Below are 23463 nucleotides of genomic sequence, written 5' to 3' on the forward strand. Positions count from 1 at the left end.
ACGAGAGCGATTCCCCGGGGCGCAGCTTGTATATTTATGTTTGAAACATTTTGGTATTGAATATAGTGTACAAAATTGTTTTTATTCGAACTTTCACAGAAGCGATTTGATTTTAAGTAGTCTGACGTTTGACCTCGAGTGTTTGACTATATCCATACCAAATTTCATCGAAAACGGTCTCGTACCAGACAGACTTTCGTAATGAATAATATTATCAAGTACCAGCGGCTTGTCCCGGTTTCGCTCCGGTAAAACCATAATAATCTATAACCATAGCCTATAGCCTATGTTACTCCTGTAGGATTCGTCTAACTCTGTGTCAAATTTTATAAAAATCGGCACAGTAGTTTTTGAGTTTATTCATTAGAAACAAAAGAAATATCTTTCGATCTTTTCTCTTTATAATATTAGTACAGATATAGATGGAAGTATAAGAGTAGATATAGTAAATATTAGCAAAATGAAACTTGACTACAAACAGCTTTTTCAAAAATCACTAATTTGTGTTAACCATTTGTAACAACACCATAGATCAAACGAATTATGACGTCGCACCTTTCCATAAACAACCTTCGTGTTCAGGCGTTATCATGGTAACGAAACTACAAAAAATTGCTTTTAATATTGTGTCGGTTTAATTAATGCCCTCCATAATTTGTATTCGGCCCGTTACGAGTCTGTATCGTGTGAATTTACATCAAAACGGGCAACGTTAGGGCTGTCACCTACTTATATCTGACACACAATATCTTTAGATCAATAAATTCAATGAGGAAAAATTGAAAATACACCATTGTCCTAAACTTTGTTCTTCATCTTCTTGACCTTGTCCCACTCATGTGGGGTCGGCACAGTACTCGTATGTAAGTCCCTTTCATTTCGTTCTGTCTTTTTCTATATCCATTGATAACATACTGTAATAAGTTTCGGCTCCTTGGGAATGATATTCTTTGTTTTGCGTCTTTTATGACCGGTCGCCACCTGACGTCAACCCTCCAATTACATCTAATATAATCTGTAATAATATTCTAAACTCCAGATTTAATTTTTTTTATACTACTGAACAAGCAAATAAGTATATGACCCACCTGATGGGAAGTGGTCACTACAGCCTTATACTTAATCGCCTGCAACACTAGAAATGTCACACGTACATTGCCACCCTGAATAAATATTTTAAAGTCATTTAAGAAGATTATTAATTGTTCCTTACTTATTTCTTTCTAGCATTGGTTATTGTTAATCGACATCGACAATATTTTATTATCAGCTTTATTGTTACTAAGATCTGCTTCTTCAATTGTCGGGATTTAAAGTGGATACTTTCGACAATATTTTATTATCAGCTTTATTGTTACTAAGATCTGCTTCTTCAATTGTCGGGATTTAAAGTGGATACTTTCGGAGTTGTCCAGTTATTATATGGTATATTCCATCTCATCATCGTAAGGTATTTATTAGTAAAATATATTAATGTAAGTGACCACGGTACTGTATTAATTTGGGTTTGTTGTTTTTATATTTACTATTTACTTCAATTAATTTGAGATAAGCGAGAGTTTCAGATGAACTTTATCCCTTCACGTACAATTCAGATAATGTGAATGGTCAATGGATTTAATTTTCGAGCTATGAGAATTTTATTTAAGTATTATTATTATAATAAATTAAAATAGATAAAACGAATAAATATAGGAAATTAAATTGTGACAACCCTAGCTCCTATGTAAGCGCTGTATTTAACGCACACCGAATTAGATTTGTATGTAAATCATTTTTGGGGTATTGTTGCTTACTAGATGTCGGGTGTCTCTTTATAAATCAACTTATCTCCCTAAAGTCCACCACATCACCATGCTGATAAAATCAAATACATTGCTTCCTATTTTGGTTTATGTTTATCTAAAATTAAAGCTACTGTGCTCATTTCAACTAGAATCTATCGTAAATTGTTTTTTTTTCCTTGCGCCAATTCCAGAAAATAGATAGAGCTGTGAGATAATCTTTTCAACCCCCGACGCAAAACGAGGGGTGTTATAAGTTTGACCGCTAGGTGTGTCTGTCTGTCTGTTGAATTGAAATGAATATTGAAAGTCGGGGTTTTATTTTGTTTTGTTTGTCTAACAAATAAACTTGTTCGACGTTTGCTTATAATTATGTTATTACTAGTACCGATTACAAGACCCAGAGATTGTAGAGCCGATCGTTAAAGAAGTGTCGCCTCTAAATAATGAAGCCTCAAGAATCTCGGCTCAATTTGCAGAAGGAGTGAGATATCGCGCGGCATCTTTTGAGCTGTCAGAGCACCTTCTCCCTGGATCAAATATTTTCCCTGATGCAGTACACACGGAATGCGTAGGTCGTGGCCAAAACTACTACCTCTTCACGCGATACCTGCTGATAGTTTGAAGTACGGAGAAGGACATAGGGTACATTTTGTCCTGAAATTCCCACGGGAGTGAAGCCGGGGCGCATCGAAAATAGCTACATATGAATTAAGTTTTATGTATAAATTTCATGTAATAATTTACCAGTTGGATCCACACTAGGCTGCATTTTATTGATTTTAATAAGCCAGGTTTAATACACATTATCATATTATACTATACATATACCAACTGATAATACCCGTATAACCGGTATAGAATCTCATCAGATAGGATTTAGCGGTCATTAGTTGGAATTATCGCGTTTATCGTCGGATGTTCGTAGGAAAGGTCTTATATCTTGGAACAATGAGTTTGTTTCTTTATTCAGTGACGGAAAAACAATAGATTTTTCTTCAAGTTTATGTGGCACAGCTCGTGTGGGAATTTTGATTATAAAAAGTAACGTAATATTCTCAACTATAAGCGAAATACATTAAATTGGTTCTATCTCTTTCTGTCATCTTCTATCTTTCATCCTCGCTGTTGTATTCGGAGTTGTGACGAACCGAACCCGATGTTAGGTTCACGTAAAAAGTCAACCATTAAATTTTGAACATTTAGTTATCACCAGCCCTCTTCGTGGATGTTGTTGTTGCCTATCAGCTGTTAAGGCATGTGTCCCTTAGTCGCCTCGTACGATATGCACGAGAGGATATGGAGTGGTCCTATTCTAGAGCGGGACCACAAGCCACACCGTGTCTCTTTCTCCCATCGTTGTCATTCTAACCTATTATGAAATAAACCCGCCCTGTTTTATTAGTGTAGTAGTAATTTTAACACTGGTTGACAGTTTAAGTTCACTAATGATGCGATTACTTGCCACTAGACGGGATAAATCGTCGTTAAAGCCATGTCACATGCCTTTAGGCGACTTGAAAAAAATCTGACAAATGCGAAATGGAAGAAAGAAGTCGTTATAACATTAGACAAAAATATCAATACTCCAACAGTAAAATTATCGATTAACCATTTCAGCTCAACAATGCAAATGTAACTGAATAAACATTTTTAATTACCATAAATAATTTATATCAATTTGGGGCGCTACGAAACCTAGGGGATCATCATAAAGAGTTGTGGTGGATTATTAAACGGGGATGACGTAAAAATCCATATTTCAATGGTGTCGGTAAAGCTGAATGCTTGCCATTGATAGGAAATCATCTAATTTAATGACATTTAGGCTTATTGTTAACAAGCTTGTGCCCGCGGCTTCGCTTGTGTTAATTTTCCGAGCTGAAAGGTAAGTCCTTCTCTAAGGTAGGTTAGGTGTCGTCGCGTCGTCGCGCCGCCTCGTTCTCGTCTGCCGCTCGCGAAACATCATTGCCACTGTTTTATTTTCACTTATTTCAAAGTATTTCTAATGAATGTTATTAAAAAAAAACTTTACATCGTCCTAAAAGGACAGGAAAAAAACTTTAAGGAACAGCGACGATTTGAACAAAATGGAAAGTGAGCCACAGATTTTAACAGTATTTATGTATTTCTTAGGGTACGTTGCACCAATCAACTTTGACGTTAACTTGAAACCTGTGCAGAAAAATGCAATATATGCCATTTCATTGAAACGTCGGCGGCGCGCAGGTTAAAGTTACACACTGTTAGTTTACCCTGTAGTATGTATATAGCTTTTCAGATACATAAGCTGTTACAACATCCACCTAATGTGCCTTTCTTGGCAGATAGAAAAAAATACAGCATACTATAATAACTATAATATACAGTTGAGTAGCACAAGACTAGGTAACTACTAGGTACAGGGTACTAGAGTGTTCTAGTTACGTGACGCGATCATGTGACGTTACGCAATCGATTATGGAATCGATACGCATCCGAGATGGTAATCGATACGCTGACAGCCCAGCCACCGACTGCTGACTTGAATATTCTTGATATACAATCGATCTGTATTTATACATATATAGATCTTATTATAACAGTCCTCGATCCAGTATTTTTGTGAGGAATAGTTACATTTTTTTAATATTAAACTGTGGTGGTTGAAGCGGTGGTGGTGGGCGTCTAAACCATTAGGTTAAGACGCCCACCTGTGGATCGAAATATCTCAGTTTCGTATCCTACTCGTGTGCCATATGAGTTTGTATACCAATCTAACTCATATATAGTAGTTTTCATAGAGACCAGCACTTGCTTCCGGTGAAGGAAAACATTGTGAGGAAACCTAGTGTTTATGCGACTACCTGCCACTAGATGACGGTAAGTAGTCGTTAATGTCATGTCAGATGCCTTTTGGCGACTTGAATAAAATTTGACACCAGTGTTAGCAAGAACACACTCGATATGATAATGATATATTAAACTAAGAAATTTGTATCTCACATCGTGCGTGAGGAAACCTACTCTCTTGTAGATGATGTATCAGCTTGTATGAAGTCGGCAAATTTAGGCGTGGACTCTGGACTCTACAGCGCAGGAAGCAGCCTAGTAATATGGTAAATCCCTTTATTTTCAGTAAACCATTGTAACCATTTTGTTACTTCTTTTTTGTTCCTTGAGACTTTATATTCGGTGGTCAGATTAAGAAGCATATAGTATATACATATATATTTTTAAAAATTTTCTTAGTTATTTCCACGTTATAATATAAGCATGCTGTGTAGCTGCAACGCAGCGTCATATTTCCAAGGACTGTGATTCACAGTCATGGTCAACTTATCAGAGCCATCGGACAAAGGACTCGCTAGTGGACAATCACCATGACAAGCCTAATCTGGCCAACAGACGGTACTTGTTGCGTTTGATTTGTTATAATTATCTATATTGGGCGAGTAGAAGTGGGCTTAACGGCTTAAAAAAAGAAATTTTATAATAAATAATAATTAAATATATTAGGACAAATCACACAGATTGAGCTAGCCCCAAAGTAAGTTCGAGACTTGTATTATGGGATACTAACTCAACGATACTATATTTTATAACAAATACATATATATCCAAGATCCGGGCCAATCAGAAAAAGATATTTTCCATTATGAACCGACCGGGGATCAAACCCGGGACCTCTCGGTTCAGAGGCGAGCACTTTACCCCTACGTCACCGAGGTCATCATAACTTAATAGTTTAATCATATTAAAAAAAATAGCTTTCCTTAACTGTTTATCTGCTCAATACTTATTATTTGTTTCATTGAAAAAAGTTGTTAAATTAAAAATCTTATGTGTTAATAATAGTTTTAAAATACAATTATCGTTGAAAAATAGTTGCTAACATATTTTGTATCAGAATTTAATTTACTGATATATTTTACTTGTTATTAGTAGGATATTTTGTATTTTTTAACGATTTCAATGAACTGAACATTCTAATCGAATTAAAATTGTCCAAGTGTTTTTAAGCAATTAACGATGGTTGCTTAAATTAATTAACCTATTTTTGTGCTTAATAATAGTATTATGTTATATGCTTATCGTTTAAACGCCTATCTCTATGAATCTTCTAAGCGTTTTCACGGTTGCATCTCGAGCGTTGGAGCCGGACTCTGGGCCTCTACGTTTTTCCATTTTGCATCGTTTTCGGCATATCTGTTAGGATGTGTGTAACTATTGATACTATTGAACTATTATGGAGATCGAGTATGTCATGCACATTCAAATGGTCAAACCGGTAGCGGCATCGTGGATCGGGTCGGGAGGTTCCCTCTATTGTGGTTGAGCTTCGCGATGGCTGACTCACGCGTCAACTCGTGAACGGGTGCTGCCGGGGGAACTGGTCAGCTCGATCTTTTATTAAAAGTTTTTTTTTTTTGTTTGGTTAATTATACATATATATATAAGTATATATATATATTTTCCTTTCATCAGCACTTGATCACAATCATAATATGTTTCAGTATACCTTTTGACCATGTACTTTATTATGTACTTAATGTTATATTACTGATAAAAAATTATACATAAATTTATATATAAAAAATGGTAAGCCCTTCTGGCATAATAGGGACCAACACTGTTTGAATGAGTTTCTTTCGGCATTTCTTCTCAGCAGTGGTCGTTCCGAAATGCTAGTATTTTGTAGCTTTGGTAAACATCATTTAATTTAGATTATGACGTGAAAAAGTGCCTGTGAAGGCCTAATTTCTGAATAAATGATTTGATTTTGATTTTGATAATTTATAATACTACTTTTACCCACTAAAATGTTGACAAGGGATTATATTCGATCAAGGTGCGTTGACCTAGAACTACGAATAAAGAAACACGAACATATCAACGTATCGTATCGTATCATATCAGCATCCTTTTTATTTGTTAAGCCAGCTGCCAACTAATCGTACAATAAATTAGTAAAATTTTACAGTTATTGCAAATAAGCAGCATATATATGAGGATATATCAATACTAGAGGTCCGTCCCGACTTCGCACGGGTACAATATACATGTTATATTACATATAAAACTTCATCTTGAATCACTCCGTCTGTTAAACAATTCCGCATCAAAATCCGTAGTTCAAAAGAACTAAGCATACATAGGGACAGACAGAGTGGAGCGACTTTGTTTTATAATACGTAATGATATTAATTACGTTCAGTTATGTTTATAAGTATTTAAATACATAGCATAGTGATATCTATCCAAGGGCATATCATTACCAATTTCACAAAACAAGAAAATTACCAAGATACAGAATGGAGTCTACAGCCTCAGATAAGGAGCCCTAGTTCCCTACATCGGATAGTCAAAGGGCTCCCAACAAAGAAGGATCGCGGCATGGCTCGCACGTGGCAGTATCGATCGCAGCGGCCGGCCCTGCGCCCTGCGCCCTGCGAACTGACAGCGCGTCGAGCTTTGCAACTGTTTACGACGCGCGTCGTTTGCATTCGCGCCTGCCTTTACTATAGTCACGCCCGAATATGCCGGCGTTTTTAGGGCGTTTCCCAAAAATTTAAACGGCTCGTCGAGCCCTGCAACTATTTAGGTGATTTTGCCCACTAGTTACTCTTTAATATTATATCTAGATCTAGTGGACCCTGGGCTCCAATCTGTGGAAGAAACCAGGAAAACGCTCAGATGAGAGAGAGACAATGCAATTTGCTAGTGTAACATTAAACTGTTTTGGGTTATTTTTTTGTGTATTAATGAACAAGTTTCATCGAGTAAAGATTTAGATAAACTATTTTGTAATGATATAAATTAATGATTATTTGCATAGGCTGTAATTCCGTTGGGGGCTCGTGAAATGTAAGTCCATTGTTTCAGGTAAGTGGGCCGTCATCGGGTACCCTTTATTGGCTCAGGTAAATGTACGAGTGGCTCTGTAAATATTGTAAGAATGAAACGCAGACGCGGCACTGGGATGCGGAACTCCCGCGCGAAATAGCGTCGGTACAGATGGGTGCCGAACCTTGAGCTAGATTTGTGGTGAATATGCGAGATTGTTAACTGCGAATTTATAGGTTTTCTATTCTATAAACTTCTTGAGAATAAAGAAAAAACTTGGAAATCATTATAAAATCCCGCTTCTGATTTTGGGCACCTGGAACACGAGAAAGTCTGGACTCGTTTATTTATTTAGGCACATCAACATCATAAACAAAAAACAATCATATTTTACATATTAAAAACTTAACCTAGTTTTTACATTTATGACAGACACGCACAACATTCTATATCAATTTGCTATGGATTAGTTAGACTTAGTATTTACTCGTTGGCATGGCACAAAAAGAGTATTAAAAACGTTGATAATAAAAATATTTTTTGTGGAATCATGACATGTCGCCATAAAGAAACATTTATGTTCGACCGATGCATGATTAAGGTATTAGTGTAGGTATTTCTGACTGATGCTCATTATGCTATTAAGATACATATTTATTGTTATCGAATTGTCATTACATTCAACTGTAAATATAGAAAATACATGTTCATTTTTAGATTATATTTGTAGGGACAACAAAACCATTTTTTAATCGCATCGCCCTTTAGTATTATTAATTCTCTTAAGTGACCTTTCCGTGCCCACTTTATTTTGCAACTCGGACGTTGATATTTTATTTAGAGGTACATCTCGTAGTGAGTGGATTTCGCCGGGGGCTGAGCTTCCGCCATTTTTAAAGAAACACACGGGATATTTTAATAATTGTACGGTCTGTAACAAGACGGTGGGAACTGAAAAGGAGGCGCCCCCGGGGCACGGATCCGTGTCTCTTTGTTTGTTTTAATTTAAATCCGTGTTGAATTATCACTTTGCAGCGACAAAATGTTAAAAGATGCTTTTATTTCGCTAACGACATTTTAATGGTCCTAATGAGAAGTGCAGTTATTTTTTTGGATGTTCAATGAGGTCTATACTAAGATGGTTGAGGAAGGCTATAGAAGAAGATTGAGTGACGGCTTATTTTCGGATATAAAAAAACTGGGAAAAATTATAATTTAACTGGGAAGGAGAAGAATAAAGCGTAGACGAAAACACGGGAACGCCCGCTACAGTGGGACAAGAACAGCTAGGGAAAAATAAAGTTAATACGTATAGCTTGCTTTTTCATCAAAGATTTCGCGATTTAGACCGATAGGAAACAGATAATTATGGACATAACGCCAAATATGATCCACAAAATGTTGCGTAGAACTTTTTACCTCATACATTGCTAATATTAACACTATAAAGGCAAGAATAAGTTCATATTCATTTCACAGAAATTTCGCATGCATATAGATATGACTACGGAGAAGCACATAGGACAGGTGGTATAGGTGTACTTATTTACCTATAATATGTACATAGCTCACGCTGCAAATCCATAATGGGATACGCACGCGGACAAAATCATGAGACAGTGAATAAACGAATATTCTTTCGTCGCGTCCAAGTCCAACCCTCCATATTTCTCTCAAATGGCCGCTGTAACACGAGACCTGGCGTCTGCCGCTGAAGCGCCCTCGTTTCCAAGAATTCCGCCAAAGAGATTGGAAAATTTCGACGCTGTCACAACGGATCCCGTTTCTGAGTAGTGCTTTGTGCTGTATATTCTGTCACCATTGTTTGGCTCTATATTACAACGTTGAATTACGTCAAGTGCAAAAATTCCGAAGGTTTTGAAATTAATAATGCTGCGTTGGAGAATTTATTTTTAGCAGAATCTCATCAGACTTTCGCTTTGTCGCAAAATGCACCTTTCGCAAAATATCTATGGTTGAATAGTGTCCCTTTCGTAAATTTCCCCTATCGCTAAATATACCTTTTCCCAAAATTAAATTATGTTATTATTATGCTACGACTGTAATGACTGTGCCTCTCCGCTGAGACTGTAAGGCTCAACCAAATGCTACTGGATTTCCACCGCGCGTCACTCCTTCCTCCTACATACAATCACATTATATATATGATAGTAATCAAGCTCAAACAACGCATATTTTTGACTCAACGTCCAGATTGTCAAAAAATAAAGGGTTAATGTGCCTACACAGTAAACAGTTACGTGGCTCTCACGCGAACACTGTAACACGACACTTGGAACGGAGTGATGGATGATAATAGACAACATGCCGTTAATGGGGTAATTTGTGATTGGTCGACACCACCAGTTATAGTAAGTATCGACCGTGTTGAAATTGTAGCGTGGGGTATATCGGTCGCCTGTGTCCAGTTTAATAAAATATTACTATCTTATTCGAAGGATATGTAACTTGATCAAAGTCTATTACATAAGCAGGATCTGCCCCTCATCAGAGCGCTTTCCCGATTGATTTCTCCTTGTCGTTAGGACTCGGAGCCTTAGGTCCGCTTTTCTACTTCGCACGATCTTCTAGCACTGATATACTCCTTGATGACGTCAAGTCAGCACTTTTTGGGTTTGCCCCTTGTGCCAGGACCTGGCGGATGATTCATTGTCCATGAATCCAGAGATTTGTTCAATACTAGAAGAATAATATGATCCAGATTAAACTTATATGTATAGTTTTTCTCAGAGATTCTCACAGGAGCGAAACCTTAACGCGCAGCTTACAGTAAGATTAATTTTATAGTGGCCAAATTCCATTATCAATCATTACAACCCTTAGTAAATATAAAATTTAACCTCATTTTCCCAGCAGAGTTAGAATAATATTGAAAACCAATTCCGATTACGCAACTCAATAGAGGATTTAATGAAATTGGTTGCACACCATATTTGTTTGTACACTTTCTTCCAAAATTAACCCCTTTTATGACAAAGTACCTTCAGGTCAATGACACGGATTTCCATTGTTCCTTTGTCAATGAAATCTTTACATTTACACCTTGGAATATCAATTTTCATGCTTTCACACAACACCGAAAAACTTTCAAGTCTCACTTGACGTACGATGATCGAGCGAACTTATCCTGAAAATTGATAACATTTTCCATCTCACTCTTGACTTGCATATTTTTGGGAGCGTGACGAAGATGACAATAGCTTACAAAAACACAAAAAACATTATAAATGACATGCCATTAGAGTTGCATTGTAGAATAAGATGGGAACAGAAGTATAACCTAGGCCACGTGCCAGTGCCGCTTTGCGTGCAGCCCAGCTTTTCAACGGATTGGATCACACACAAGGACTGATATTTAACAAGATCGAAAAGGAAATATAAATATAAATCTGTGAGTGGAATTCACATAATTCATAATATATGTATATTTGACATAGCTATAATAAGTAATTAGCCAATAATTTGTTTTATGACTGTAAAAATTGAAAGTGTCAGCGTCAATGTTCCTCTAAATGAATTACTAAGGGCAGTATTGTTGATCTTACTAAGTCTGTATTGTGCATATGGAATAATTTAGAACATTGAGAATAATTTGTTTCGTAAATCGTAACGCAGTCACAACCCTGTACTGTTTTTATATTTGTTGCATCTAGTTCTTATAAGTGATTACAGTTGGGACGTAACAAAATTCTCTATATAATATGATTTAAGTTTGGAAACGACGGTTGAGTATGACAAAGTATGTTCTCATTTCGCATTTAATATAAATAAGAACGCCTTCTTATTATTCGCCAGTAATATTTTGTTTTGAGTCGTAAAGCGTCTGCAAGAGATACATGTTGCTACTATACAAAAATACAAAACTATACAAAAATTCAATTTATAATCTTGCAACAAATATAAATTTGTTTATATTTTAACTTAAATATTTGAACTTCTTTAATATAATTAGGACTAAACACTAGCTTAGAATTTAAAATGAGTACGACTTGATTAAAATCCAAATCTTTAACGCTGAGAAATTCTCAAGTCGTTTTCATTTCAGAAGCAATAAAAACTAACTATAACTAACAGCACATTAACAACTATGTACAAGTTCATAGTTTTCTCGGGACTTCAGTTCGACAGCTCCTGGACTAAGAAGTTGTTTTAACTTTTAATAACTCCGACTGTTATTGCACTTAAACTAAGTATATAGATGATTCACTTACTTAACTACGGGAAAAGATGTGTAAAAATAAGGTTTATACCGTCTGTATTAATTAAAATCAATGAACTTTTTGACAATTTTCAATAATATTTATTGAATAAGCAAATTTGTTTTGACATTTCAATTGTGATATTATGAAATGTAAACAGACAAGACTGACAGACAGGGAATGAGATGAAACTAAATAAAAGCTGGTAAAATAGATACCAAAGCGAAAACCAACACAGAATAAAGTACTTATTGGAAAAAATACTGTTTTGATCGAACTATCCGTCCTGTGATGAATTTTGACTGATCCAATCTAGTCGTGGTGTCGCGTCGAGGCGCCGCGCAATCACTCAACACCTGGCTAGGGTTGCCAACAAGGTAAATTAAAGTGATGACCGATGCAACAAAGTTTGCTTTATAATTTAAAATTTAAAAAAAAATGTCTTGTATCACCGATTTTTACTTAGAAGATCATAAAATGATCATAAATTACCTCTTTCTTATCCTTCTTTCTTTATATTTATATTTATTATATTTAATGGCTTCATTCTTTAAAACTATACTATATATTTACTGTGATACAATTGGCTATGCCAATTAGATATGGATTTTTGGCTATGTATCCCGTAGTCACCTCGTAAACCATCAACGGGAGGTTATAGAGTGGTCCTATTTTAGGGTGGGAACCTCAAGCCTCTATAGTTGTTGGTAAATATGTCGTAAAATGATGTCGGTGCAAATCCGCAGCAAAAAACGAAGTCGGGTCACGCTCGTACACAATCACTCGACACCTGTCGTGTCCCTACTCCTTGATGATCCCTTAACGTGTCATAATGTTATCACCATCGAATTATTACCACAATGAATTTTGGTTTTGACCATCAAACGGAATATTTGAAAATTTAGTAGGAATATACTGGATGAACTGGAAATTTATCAAAATATTATATTTTTTTCTTATAATAACATGTCTATATAATATTATTTACCAGATATCTTATTTAATATCAAATTTGACCTTTAATAACACGTATGGCTTATATAATAAATGCTTTAAAGTAAAATAATTGAAAAGTTTTATATTCGACAAAAGTTAAAAGTATCAGCCCTGACTCGTTTTCAATGTAATACTTTTTGACAGTTTAATCTCTGAAACTTATTTGCAATGCAGCTAGCGGTGAGCTACCGATCTTAAATAAACCCAAACCGTCTTTAAAATCGTCACAATGTCGATAAAGTGTAATTGAATTTTAATTGGGCAACAAGTACCAAAACGGTCGACTAAAATGAAAATTTAATATCCGAGCATTAAGTTTACCGTGAAGAGATTTTTTTTCAAAAACTGTCACTGAATCGATAACTAATAGTTTTCTTTAATAGTTTTCCTGAAGAGAACCCGAAGTTGAATTGAGTAATTGCAAAGCGCTAGAGTTTGACAGGGGCACAAAATTGGATCCGAACACACGCGAAAAGAAATAACGTTATCAGTTATTTAACGTTTAACGTTAAATAGTTCCGATGACAGGCTCCGGTGCAGGTAGATATTGAGTAATTGCTTCGCGCCAGGGTTTGACAGGGGCACTAAATTGGATCCGTCTAGTCCGGGAGCTAACGGCCAGAGCACAATTTAATCACTATCTGAGAATGCATCTCACCGTTTGTAATAAAATGGTGATAATTTAATTTGTGATTTTTGTTTTGATGTAAAATATTAAATTGGATCTGACTAGTCCGGGAGCTAACGACCAAAGCACAATGTGATCACTGCGTCTGAGAGTGCATGTGCTAGTACGCAGTTGGTTTATAAAAAAACGATGTTGGTTTTGATTGTGTATAAATTATGAAGATTGATATGCGTGCCAATGGTCTGACAACTAGAAATACCGACAACTGGGCGAAGTGGAGACGAAACAGTAGGAAAGCGAACCCTGGGCTGGAGCGAACCTCAATGGCTGAGGAAGTAACCGAAAAAACACTCAGTAGAGATTCTAAATTGGATCCGCCTCTCGTCCGAGATTTTACAGCCTTGATCACTGCATCTCATTACTCATTACACATCCAGTCGCGTAATTTAACATTGTGCGACAAAAATTAAAAGCGTATTGTGCCTTTGCGGAAAATAACTAACTCCACTCATACCCCTCATATCTTTACGATGAATAACTTTACGAAAACAGGGCTGAACTTCCGCCGTCGGCTCCCTATCTCTCAGATATGATAATGTTTCTGCTAAATAGTTTCCACAGCCATAACTAGGAGGAAACCGAATACGGAACGTCGATGTTATCAGACATATGTGATGCATAATTATCTGGTACAAGGGAGCTGTGAGCAGCCTGATATACTTTATCAAGATGAAACTGTACTGTTTTATGTAAGGAACTGTGGTTTTATTATGGTTTGATAGAAATAATGACTTGAACGCATTTGCAATCTCGTGATTATCTATCTCTCTACTGCAGTGTACACTTGCAAAGTCCAAGCTTAAAAATTCATACACACTTCACGTCAAATTTTAATACTATGCACGTCTATGTCAGTCCACTATTCTATCCTCGTCACACATAAAATTACCACAATCCAATGTCGTGAAAGAAGGACAAACAAACGAAACAATATTTCCTCTAATATTGTAACTTCAGTGCTCAACTCTAGCCGTTTATTTTGCTTCTATTTTTGAGTATATTATATAGTATAGTATATTTTAAAATCTCCTTGCCTACTATGTTTTTAAAGTAGCTGGTGTTCGTTCATAAAAATCATACACAATTTTTGTTTTCACAACTATTCGAAGGCTCTTATATATTAATAGAAACACCAGTGAAAAAAATACTGTGATAATGACAATGCTTTCAAAGATATGTCAAAAATAAAATCACAATCTGTCTTATCTCGATTGATTATATACATATATTTTTTCAATTCTTGTCAACTAACCTATTTCACATTTGTTTAGTACTAGGATATTTCAATTCTACATGTTTATAACTTTTCAGGACGATCGCATTTAATTCACTTCCATATTCAAATCCATGTGATAGTACATAGATTGAAAATCCGTAGAAAGCAGAATCAGTTTCAGTCAACACTCGAGCAACCCTCCAGTAGGATGTAGGACGTGTAATGTTTGCAATGGTATACCGTTTAGGCGCGATTGGTCCAATTCGCGATTGGTCCAAAGATGCAAAAAATGTCCAATTCGCGGTTGGTCCAATTCGCGGTTAGTCCAATTCTCGGTTGGTCCAATTCGCGTTTGGTCCAATTCGCAGTTGGTCCAATTCGCGATAGGTCCAATTCGCGATTGGTCCAAAATCTTATTTTTTAAATACATAAATGGGAAATCACACAGGATTGAACTAGCCCCAAAGTAAGAGAGACTTGTGTTATGGGATACTAACTCAACGATACTATATTTTATAACAAATACATTTATAGATAAACATCCAAGAACCAGGCCAATCTGGAAAAGATCATTTTCCATCTTGACCCGACCGGGGATCGAACCCGGGACCCCGTGGTTCAGAGGCAAGGTCTTTCCCACTGCGCCACGGCGGTCGTCAAAAAATATTTTTATAAACAATATTAAAATAAATTTACGTTAGAACAAAACATAAATATTATAAAAATAAATGTATATTTTAATGTAATATAATTTAAAAAAATATTTAATGAAATGGTTATTAAATTATTATATCGGTTGCTCGATTGTTAAAACAAAACGCATAGGAATATAATCGTCATTGAGGGTAGGTAGTAAAAAAAATCGTATTTGTCATAACAAATCTGTCATGTTACGTGCGGTTTTGCAATGGGGTATTAGTCGTTGCATTTGAGCTCCATACTTGAAAATTTGCAAATTCAGTATAAAATGGACGGAACAAAGAATGAACAGTTTGAATTTATTCAAAACAAACGTGGTAATGACACACTGCTTTATAAGAGACACCGGTATAATCTAAATATAATTAATACAAACGGCAGTTCGTTGTGGAGGTGTAACAAAAGAAAAATATGTAGTGCTACTGTAACCATAGATTCAACAAGGAAAACTATTTTAAGGAAATCTAAAACAGGACATACATGTGGTGAGTCTGATTGCACTAATAAATTAGCAAAGTTAATTTCATCATTAAAGAAAGCGGTATGCAATGATTTAGGCCCAGTGCAAAATATATTTGAAGAAAAGACTCAAAATTTAAATCCCAGGTTTATTCCCAAATTTAGAACGATAAAGGATTCATTATACAGAGCTCGAAAGAAATATTTGAAAACCAATTTATTGAATTGTAACAACACAAAACAATTGAAATTACCAGAAGCATTTACAAATATTTTTTTGTTGATTGAAGATAGATGTGAAGACGAAGAAAAAATTTTTATATTTGGGACAAGGTTAGGTAGAAAAATTGCTAAGAACCATGAAAGTTATTTTGCAGATGGTACTTTTAAAACAGTTCCAAAGCCGTTTTACCAGCTTTACGTGCTACATTTAGATTTAAATTCTACGAAAACGAAGACAAATATTATACCTGTTTTTTATACGCTGTTACCCAATAAAAAAGAAAAAACTTACCTACGTGTTTTCGCATTATTAAAGGAAAAATTGGGTATCAACGTCAAATCTTTTAAATGCGATTATGAGAAGGCGCAAATGAACGCCGTTTCAGCTGTCTTCCCTCAGGCAAAAATAAGTGGATGCTACCATCACTTTAATGACGCCATATGGAGATACTCCAAAAAGATTAAATTAAATAGAAATAGAGAGGGTCGAAATATTACTAGAAAGGCATCGGTGATTCCTCTTTTTCCAGCTAGTCGCATTCCGGAAGCTTGGAGATATATATTAGAATCTTCTTCAGACAACGAAAAATTTATCAAATTTCGCAAGTATTTTGAGATGGAGTGGTACCCAAGACTCACCAAACATATTAAGCTGCGCTCATCAGCGCCATAGAACAACCAATGCTTTAGAGGGCTGGCATTCTCGGCTGAATCGACGCATTTCTAAAAAACCCAATTTGTTTTGGTTTCTTTACAAACTGCGAAAAGAAAGTCAATATTATGATAAAAAAATAACACAAAGTTTATTCAAAAACGTAAATAACAAAAGGAGAAGTTGTGACATTCTATTTGATAAAAAATATGAAAAATTACTCAAAAGCCTAGAAAATGGAACAATAACAGTTGATGTTTTTTTTCAAAAAGTTATCTATTTACGATTGTCATTATATAAAAATTGATAAAAAGTTATGTTAAAGCATGTTCTTTTTATTTTTGTTTGAATGTATTTTCTAGTGCCATAAATAAGTCTGTCTTATTTTTTTCTTCCTTTTTTTAGTAATAAGTAAGAAAAAAATTTTGTTATATTATCTTTAAGGTTAATTTTCTTAACATACTTTTGATTTGATATGTATAATGTATACATAAATATGGTAATCTTTTTTTCTCCCTTATCTTGTGATGAGTAAGAGAAAAAAAAACATATTTTTATCATATTTATGTATATCTTTGAAGATTATTGTAATATCATACGTTTGACTAAAAATACGTATGAATATATAAATATATGGCCATAGTTTTTTCCCTTATCTTGTGATAAGTAAGAGAAAAAACGTATTTTTGTCACATTTATTTATATCTTTGAACATTATTATAATTTTGACTAAAAATACGTATGTATATATTTATATAAAGCCATAGTTTTTTTCTACCTTATCTTGAGATAAGTAAGAGTATAAACATTTTTTTCTCTTATATATTTGATGAAAGATGTGATGAATGTGTTAAGTTTACGATCATAGTATATTTTTGATTTTTATTGAACTTGGTTCATTTTTTACGAAGTACACAATTATAATTTATAAGAAGCTTGTAACACATATGTGATTGGTAATATGATTATGATAAATAAACAATACATGTACATAAAAATGTGTAATTGTATAATTATTAATCTATACATCTATACCTACTAATATTACAAAGAGGAAAAAATTATATTTTTGTATGTATGTATGTATGTTTGATATGAATAAACTCATAAACTACTGTCCTCATATTAAAAAAGTCTTTAATCGTTGGAAAGATGTTTCACAGGCGACGCTGGGGCGGACAGCTTGTTCATTGTTATGATTGGACCAATCGCGAATTGGACTAACCGCGAATTGGACCAACCGAGAATTGGACCAACTGCGAATTGGACCAGTCGCGAATTGGACCAACCGCGAATTGGACCAATCGCGAATTGGACAATTGGACCAATCGCGAATTGGACCAATCGCGCCTAAACGTGGTATACGACTTATACATGCGCGCGCAGTACAAACACTTCAAATGTAAGCGGGATCTGTACATGGGGATTACTCTACGTTTTTATCTAGGGTTGGCATTTTAGGAATTGCTATCCGGTGACCGAATGACATGATTCAAACCTAGGACTTATATCGCATAACTATCCGTTTTAATTCTTCAACAATGGACTGTAGCATAGTTGATTGAAGAGTTAACGGATAGTTAAATTCAAGGTTTCTTCAACCGCTGACAATATTTATAAAAGGCCTGAATTTGATATATCCATAATGAAAATGAGATTTATTGTGTTTACATCATGCAATGTGTGCCAGAATAACAAATTCGTTACAAACTCAGGTCGATGTTGGTCAGAGAAAGCTGTGTTATTGCTGGTTTTCAGCTGCCACTAGAAGTCCTATTACTAAACAAATACTTACTAATGTCCACATGCTATCTCTTTTTACCATATCGTGTACGCTTCGTGTAAAAAAAGAGAGAACGTGTGGACAATGTCGTGTCATGTTTTGTGTTCCGTAGCCCCTCATGTTTATGATGACGCAATCTAGACTCACGTACAAAGAAAACCTTTTATATACATATCGATATTTATACATAATTTAATGTAAATAAAAAAATCTATTACGGATTCACTTAAATTCAAGTCTCATGTTCCAATATTATACTTTATGCATTTTTTGCTCATAAAGTTGATCTATTGATGGCCGGAAATTGAAACCTTTCAACAAGTTCAGATTGAGTGCACTTTTCTAGGAAATATTTTTCTTTGAATCTAGACGAGATATTTATATGACAGTATCTTTTTATAATTCGGGGAAAATTGTGGTAACAGTGTTGATATTATCTGAGAATTGGTATAGAGCAGCAATCAATATACAAATGCTTTAATTTTAACTTCTTTGGGTTTTTCGTTGCGATCTTTCAGCCCAGATATAACACGTTTTTCACTTATGTCATTCAGAGTTGGATCTAGAAATCCGCAGTATTATTTATACTTATTTCATTTCACTCTCAGTAATTTCTAGACAAAATAACATTTTTATTTTAACGTTCAGATCAACATTCGCTTAGGACAGAACATCCAAAGTTTATGAGATATTAGTATTGTGTTAATATTTAACACTTTCACATTCGAGTGAAGGAAAATACTCATCCACTCAACCTTCCCCACTAAAGTTGAGTGGAGAGTGCAAATACCAGTAAATACCGACAATTTTAGGTAGTTTTAACACATCTCTCCTCTCGACCTTCCCATTGCCGAAGTATTTGCGGACGGCTTAATAAGGACCTCGTAATTATCCAAAAATCCAGCGTCATGCCCGCAGGGTTGCTAAAATATAAATAAAAAAAGCGTTGATTTAAAGAACAGATATTTAATTTTGTTTTTAGTTTTGTTACTCTTTTGTTTGCTTTTTTAATATTTGTGTAATTTAAATGTATATATTTGTATATAATATTTGGATATTGTGGAGGAGCTTCTAATTTTAGATTAATTGATTACTTACTCTATTCCTACGTCAGTGTTTCCGCCCGTAGTTGTTTTTTTTTCAAGTTATCTTAATTCGTAGCTAGAACACGTGTTATAAACTGTAAATATTGTGCATTGGGCCTTTTAGGCCTGGGCCTACAAGGATATAAATGGAAAACAACTTATAATTACAATTCTTCTGGAGGGATGATAAATAATAGAGTCCGGATATTTTAGTGACAGCCCTACGGCTGAACCCATATCTGCTAAGGAGTTGTGCAAACTCACTTTGGGTCGACCGTACCTAATAACTTTTTGCCAAGTTTTGTAACCTAAGGACGTAAGCGGCGATGTCAGGAGCAGATATTCAGAAATGTACATATTTCATGATGATGATTTATGTTACACTAACCTATTTCACGCTATGTTTGAGAGAATGGTTTGAATGAAAGTGATGGGAGTAGAATTCGAGATTTGAGAGTTGTTGAAAATAATATCTTAAACTAGCTATTGATATCTGCTTCTCTTGTCTGAGCGTTCTCCTGTTGTCGTATTGAATATGGGGTGGTTCGCGTTTCGACCGCTGCGGCCGCGCTGTCATTACGATCCGTCAAATTTCCTGTGGAAGGAATCATTTCCAAAATCAATCGTTCATAAAATTGACATTATTACCACAATACTGATCCATTATTTTAAAGTCAAATAGTAAAACTAATCCTTGTCTTTGTTAAAATTTGAAAAATAGTAATGACAGCGCGGTCGGTTTTCACCTATAATTTCCTTAGGTTTCGATTTTAATTCAAGAAAAATACAGGACATAATATAGGTTTATTTGTAAATCTAAAACTCCTTTTTTTCGGACACGGCCTAATTGAAATCTCAAAATAGCCAAGAATATTCCACCGTTGTCTTAAAGAAATAAAACATTGAAACAATTTTATTATTCATGTAACAATTTTAGAAGAACTCGCGAGAATTTCCAAACACACTTCCCTTCTGAGTCGGATAGCGCAATTCGTCAGGAATCCTGAAAATCTACCTAACTTCGGCCTGGAAATATGGGCTCTTATTTCATCTGGAAATTCCACGATACTGCCACGGTATACTTTAACAGGTGAAAAATGTGTTAATTTTAAATAATACAGTTATGTCTGCAATATTTTCTGCTGGATTCTTCGTGGTTTGGATGAATTTCGGGCGTTTCGTTTTGTATGTCGTCCGCGTAATATACATATATCGAAATAGCGGAAAAAATATATTCATAGCACATCACCAAGTCGAAGTTTGTTCAGGTTCAGATCTCTTCAAAGTGGCGAGGAGAATTCACTACTTGGTATTGGGAGCGTCTAAAATTGGCTATTTTTGGAGGGAAACTACATTTTCAGTAGTTGAAACTGACTTTGGAGGCTTCTTTGGGCAATATAGATTAGAGTCTAGGTTATGTTCTTAAATTAGCAAAGTTACAATATTTTGTTACGTAAGACAAATAAATTTAACATTTCATTTGCCGTTTCGGTCTAAAACTTATCACTGTCTAGCATTTTCCTCCTGTCCCGGATTCTTCTTCGGCTCCTTATTTTTTTATAATTTATGTGTTTCATACGTAAATATAGGAAACTCCTCGCTATGGAATAGCATAACTCATCTTATTACTATGGACAAATCACACAGATTGAGCTAGCCTCAAAGTAAGTTCGAGACTTGTGTTATGGGATACTAACTCAACGATACTATATTTTATAACAAATATAGATAAACATCCAACACCCGGGCCAATCAGAAAAAGATCATTTTCCATCATGACCCGACCGGGGGTCGAACCCGGGATCTCTCGGTTCAGAGGCAAGCACTTTACCACTGCGCCACCGAGGTCGTCAAACCATTGTTTGATAAAAAACTGTGAACAAAATATATCGAGTGCGGAATTCCAAAATGAAGCACATATTTTAGCCAGAATGAAAAATGCCAGGGCCCAAGCGAGACAGCAGCCGAATCAACGCGTCGACTCCGAAATTGCCTGCAGATAGACTATTTGGCAGTGACCTAGAATCTAGAATTTAGTAGCTGTCAACTTTGACACGCCGGATATCGCTCGAGATTCTACTTTGTTTGGAATTGGCTGTTTGGTAGTGTTACCTATTTTAGAGCTATGCTCGTGTTGAAAACGGTTGCCCACGACTTTTGCTACACAACTGTTGTTTTTTTGGTCGACTTGTAAAGTAAAATTTCAGTTAATATGCCAAAAAGACTTAGTTTCACAGTTTTTACAAATAAAGATGTTATTTGTAATTATTTATTACATATACAATTTCAAAACATTTTAGAGGGAAACAGCTGTCATATAATTTAAAAATATGTTAAAATATGTATTTTTAAATTGTACAATGACAAACACACAATATCATTTTACAAATTAAACATTGTCCAACAAAAATATCTGAAATATATCTCGCATGAATGATGACAGAAATAAATTACACGGTTATTGGAAAAGAAAAATTGGAAATGCGGTCACAGTCCAGATATATCTTTTGATATCGCAATAATATTAATATCTTGTTTTGATAAATTTGACGCGTTGCTCGAGTTCCAAGGATTATTTGACCATAGAAACATTTGATTTGATCACATACAAATTTATCGAATCGGTACAAGGATAAATGAATTTCGGATGTACAAAGAAGAATATAAATAAGTACGTCTTAAAATTATATTATCTATAATCTTAATGTGAGGGTTTGAATTTCAAATGATCAGGTGTCACTTTTTATTTATGAATTTCAGCATATATGTAGTTGCTCCACTATTGTAGCAAATTGGATCAAAACGCTACTAGATTTTTAACATTTAATGTCACGAATCCAGTAGTTTTTATCAAATAACTATATCTCTCTCTCCGTTCGGGTCGTTATTAATATTAAACGCTGACTTTGACCTTGATTTTAAAGATTCGGCTGTGATTATATAGCCGACCGCCTGTCTGACGTCAACCATCCTAGGCAAGTGATGTGCAAACCATCCGGTTGTTGCACATCACTTGCCTAGACTACGAGTCGCGTCGTACGACATCCACACTAAAATAATTTGGATTGGTCCGATTTTGACCTCTGTCAAATAACACGCAGAAATCTGTATAGATACGCAAATTGCGTGTTCAGCCTCGCCCCAACATGTAACAAGCTGTGTCTTAGCCGCGAGGCAATGATAATTAAATGAGGGTATGTGGACAAATGAGTTGCAACCTATGGGGTTGCGCGACGCATCTTCATAATTAATATCAATGATAATTACTGAAAGCTGTTTTGTTTAAGTTTCATGAGTAACAGTGAATATGTAATTTTTTATTTATCTAACGGTTTAGGTACACAGAGAAACAAAAAAAAAATTAATTATTTATTTCATCATCTTACTACAAACTATTGCGATAGTGCAGCTCAAATATTACATCCTGTAACATATTATATACAAACTTACTCGTGTGAAGTCACTCAGTGTGCAAGAAAATACATCTATCTCATATAGCTATGAGATAAAAGAAATTATATGTATTTAACCTTCTTGTATATAACCTATGACTGACAGTGCCACCAAGTAGTGGAACCACGAACCCTACTTTATACCTATGACTGGTAGTCCCACTGAGTAGTGGGACCACGAAACTTATTTTATACCTATGACTGGTAGGCCCACTAGGCAGTGGGACCACGAACCCTAGTGTTTAAGATTCGTGGGACCATGAGTAACAGTGGGACAAAATGGGTGGGACCACAAGTCAAAAATCTAAAGACTATAGTGGGACCACGAGTCAAAAATAATTTTGTCTATGGTCTTGTTACCAGAAGTAAATACAAAGTGAT

General features: G+C 35.1%; 2 protein-coding genes across 3 annotated transcripts in view; both read left to right on the plus strand.

Moving 5' to 3' along the window:
* Window positions 1–23463, plus strand: part of LOC128671784 (max dimerization protein 1-like) — a 296995-nt gene that overhangs the window by 78127 nt on the left and 195405 nt on the right. The gene's annotated exons all lie outside the window — the stretch shown is intronic.
* LOC128671781 (uncharacterized) lies at window positions 14983–17265 on the plus strand. The gene has a single exon (XM_053748537.1). It carries the CDS (start codon window positions 15698–15700, stop codon window positions 16781–16783), a length of 1086 nt encoding a protein of 361 aa, XP_053604512.1. The 5' UTR covers window positions 14983–15697; the 3' UTR covers window positions 16784–17265.

The sequence above is a fragment of the Plodia interpunctella genome, chromosome 8 (assembly GCF_027563975.2).
Source record: "Plodia interpunctella isolate USDA-ARS_2022_Savannah chromosome 8, ilPloInte3.2, whole genome shotgun sequence".
Lineage (NCBI taxonomy): Eukaryota > Metazoa > Arthropoda > Insecta > Lepidoptera > Pyralidae > Plodia > Plodia interpunctella.